This window comes from Chiloscyllium plagiosum, chromosome 45, assembly GCF_004010195.1.
Source record: "Chiloscyllium plagiosum isolate BGI_BamShark_2017 chromosome 45, ASM401019v2, whole genome shotgun sequence".
Classification (NCBI taxonomy): Eukaryota; Metazoa; Chordata; class Chondrichthyes; order Orectolobiformes; family Hemiscylliidae; genus Chiloscyllium; species Chiloscyllium plagiosum.
The window spans coordinates 1292934-1295699 of NC_057754.1; the positions used below are offsets into that span (position 1 = coordinate 1292934).

Sequence of the window (2766 nt, forward strand, 5' to 3'; positions counted from 1 at the left end):
CCTTCTCTCCCTCTCCCCCTCCCTTTCCCCCTCCCCCTCTCCCCCTCCCTCTCTCCAGTTAATGGGAAATGGAACAGCAACACTGCGCAGGAATCCCCTGTCTGACCTCCCTCACCATTTTTTTCTGGTTGGGGCCAGGGGTGGTCAATTAGGGAAGGACACCAGAATCGTTATCCCTCTCTCCAGTTAATGGGAAATGGAACAGCAACACTGCGCAGGAATCCCCTGTCTGACCTCCCTCACCATTTTTTTCTGGTTGGGGCCAGGGGTGGTCAATTAGGGAAGGACACCAGAATCGTTATCCCCGGTGGGTCGTTATTTTGGACGAACAGCGGGAGGGGGTGTTGTGCTCCCTGGCGTCCCGGGGCCAATATTTATCCCTCCACCAACATCACTGAACACAAGCGATCTGGTCATCCCCACATCACTCTGTGTGTATGAGAGTGAGTGTGTCTGTGAGTGACTGGGATCTTGCTATGTGGCAATTGGCGTTTCCCACAATCCAACGGGGAGCGCAATTCAAAGGTAAAGTCCTGCATTGGCTGCGAGGTCTCAGGTTGTTATCTTTGATGAGGGGGAAAAAGCTGCGTCCCTTACAGATCGTCATCATCCTCGTGGAGTTTCCAGTCATCGTCTTGATTGGAATCCTGTGGATGAGATAAAGCTGTTAGGGTGGAGACCAGGGCGGATCCGAATGGACAGGATCGCACAACATTCTGGGTGAAGGGAAGCAGATCCTGCGGTCGAGAGATTCCTGCCACCGAGGGAGCCCAGTGAAGATTCACCAGGCTGACTCCCGGGATGACTGGGCTAACATATGAGGAAAGATTGGACCGACTGGGCTTGTACTCACTGGGATTTAGAAAAATGAGGTGGGCGGGGGGTGAGATTGCATAGAAACATACAAACTCCTGATGGGACAGGACAGGCTGGATGCAAGAGGAATTTTGGGCAAGTCCAGAACTAGGGGTCCCAGTCTAAGAAGAACAGGTAAGCCATTCAAGATGGAGATGAGGTAGAATTTCTTCACACACAGAGCTGTGAACCTGGGGAATTCTCTCCCACAGGAAGCTGTTGGGGTCCACAACGTTAGATATATTCAAGAGGGAGCGGGATGTGGCCCTTGTGGCAGAAAGGGTATAGGGAGAGAGATACTGAGATTGCATGATCAGCCATGATGGTGTTAAAGAGTAGGGCAGGCTGGAAGGGCTGAATGGCCATCTCCTGCACCGATCTCTATGTTTCTAGTGGATGCCTGTCCCAGTGACCAGGCAGACGGAGAGATTACAATCTGAACTTGCAAGGTTGAAATATAACTTGTCAGCATGAAGGGGATTGTTGCCTCCCGTGAGGCAAAATCTGTAAGGGAGCACGCCAAGCTCCGTACAAACCACGGGAACGGGCCTGTGCTCATTCAGGGCACGTTCACAACGTTTTACAAAGTCACAGCACAAGCCTGGAACGTTCAAGCGTGATAATTACTTCAGAGACAGCCACGTTCTCCAGTGCTTCAGCCCTCAGACTTTTTAAGCTCAATCACAAGGATGTCAGTTCAAAATCCCAACTCAGACTACCTGGAAAAGTAATCATATACCCACACAATGCAGAGGGAGCGGGCATTGTCAGAGGCACAGTGCAGAGGGAGCGGGCACGGTCAGAGGGTCAGGGCAGAGGGAGCTGGCACTGTCAGAGGGTCAGTGCAGAGGGAGCAGGCACTGTCAGAGGCACAGTGCAGAGGGAGCAGGCACTGTCAGAGGCACAGTGCAGAGGGAGCTGGCACTGTCAGAGGGTCAGGGCAGAGGGAGCTGGTACTGTCGGAGGGTCAGGGCAGAGGGAGCTGGTACTGTCGGAGGGTCAGTGCTGAGGGAGTGGGCACTGTCAGAGGGTCAGTGCTGAGGGAGTGGGCACTGTCAGAGGCACAGTGCAGAGGGAGCTGGCACTGTCAGAGGGTCAGGGCAGAGGGAGCTGGCACTGTCGGAGGGTCAGCGCTGAGGGAATGGGCACTGTCAGAGGGTCAACGCTGAGGGAGCGGGCACTGTCAGAGGGTCAGCGCTGAGGGAGTGGGCACTGTCAGAGGGTCAGTGCTGAGGGAATGGGGACTGTCGGAGGGTCAGTGCTGAGGGAGTGCCGCACTGTCGGAAGGTCAGCGCTGAGGGAGTGGGCACTGTCGGAGAGTCAGTGCTGAGGGAGTGCCGCACTGTCGGAGGGTCAGTGCTGAGGGAGCAGGCACTGTCAGAGGCACAGTGCTGAGGGAATGGGCACTGTCGGAGGGTCAACGCTGAGGGAGCGGGCACTGTCAGAGGGTCAGCGCTGAGGGAGCAGGCACTGTCAGAGGGTCAGTGCTGAGGGAGTGGGCACTGTCAGAGGGTCAGCGCTGAGGGAGCAGGCACTGTCAGAGGCACAGTGCAGAGGGAGCTGGCACTGTCAGAGGGTCAGTGCAGAGGGAGCAGGCACTGTCAGAGGCACAGTGCAGAGGGAGCTGGCACTGTCAGAGGGTCAGTGCAGAGGGAGCAGGCACTGTCAGAGGCACAGTGCAGAGGGAGCTGGCACTGTCAGAGGGTCAGGGCAGAGGGAGCTGGCACTGTCGGAGGGTCAGCGCTGAGGGAATGGGCACTGTCAGAGGGTCAACGCTGAGGGAGCGGGCACTGTCAGAGGGTCAGTGCTGAGGGAGTGGGCACTGTCAGAGGGTCAGTGCTGAGGGAGTGGGCACTGTCAGAGGGTCAGTGCTGAGGGAGTGGGCACTGTCAGAGGGTCAGTGCTGAGGGA

The 2766-nt window shown here is 56.6% G+C and overlaps 1 protein-coding gene across 1 annotated transcript in view; it reads right to left on the reverse strand.

Moving 5' to 3' along the window:
- Window positions 1-631, reverse strand: part of LOC122543977 (mitogen-activated protein kinase kinase kinase kinase 2-like) — a 26002-nt gene extending 25371 nt beyond the window's left edge. Inside the window, exon 1 of the mRNA XM_043682985.1 lies at window positions 500-631. Coding sequence (XP_043538920.1) covers window positions 500-631 — 132 coding nt within the window. The remainder of the gene's footprint in view (window positions 1-499) is intronic.
- Window positions 632-2766: the final 2135 nt, after the last annotated feature.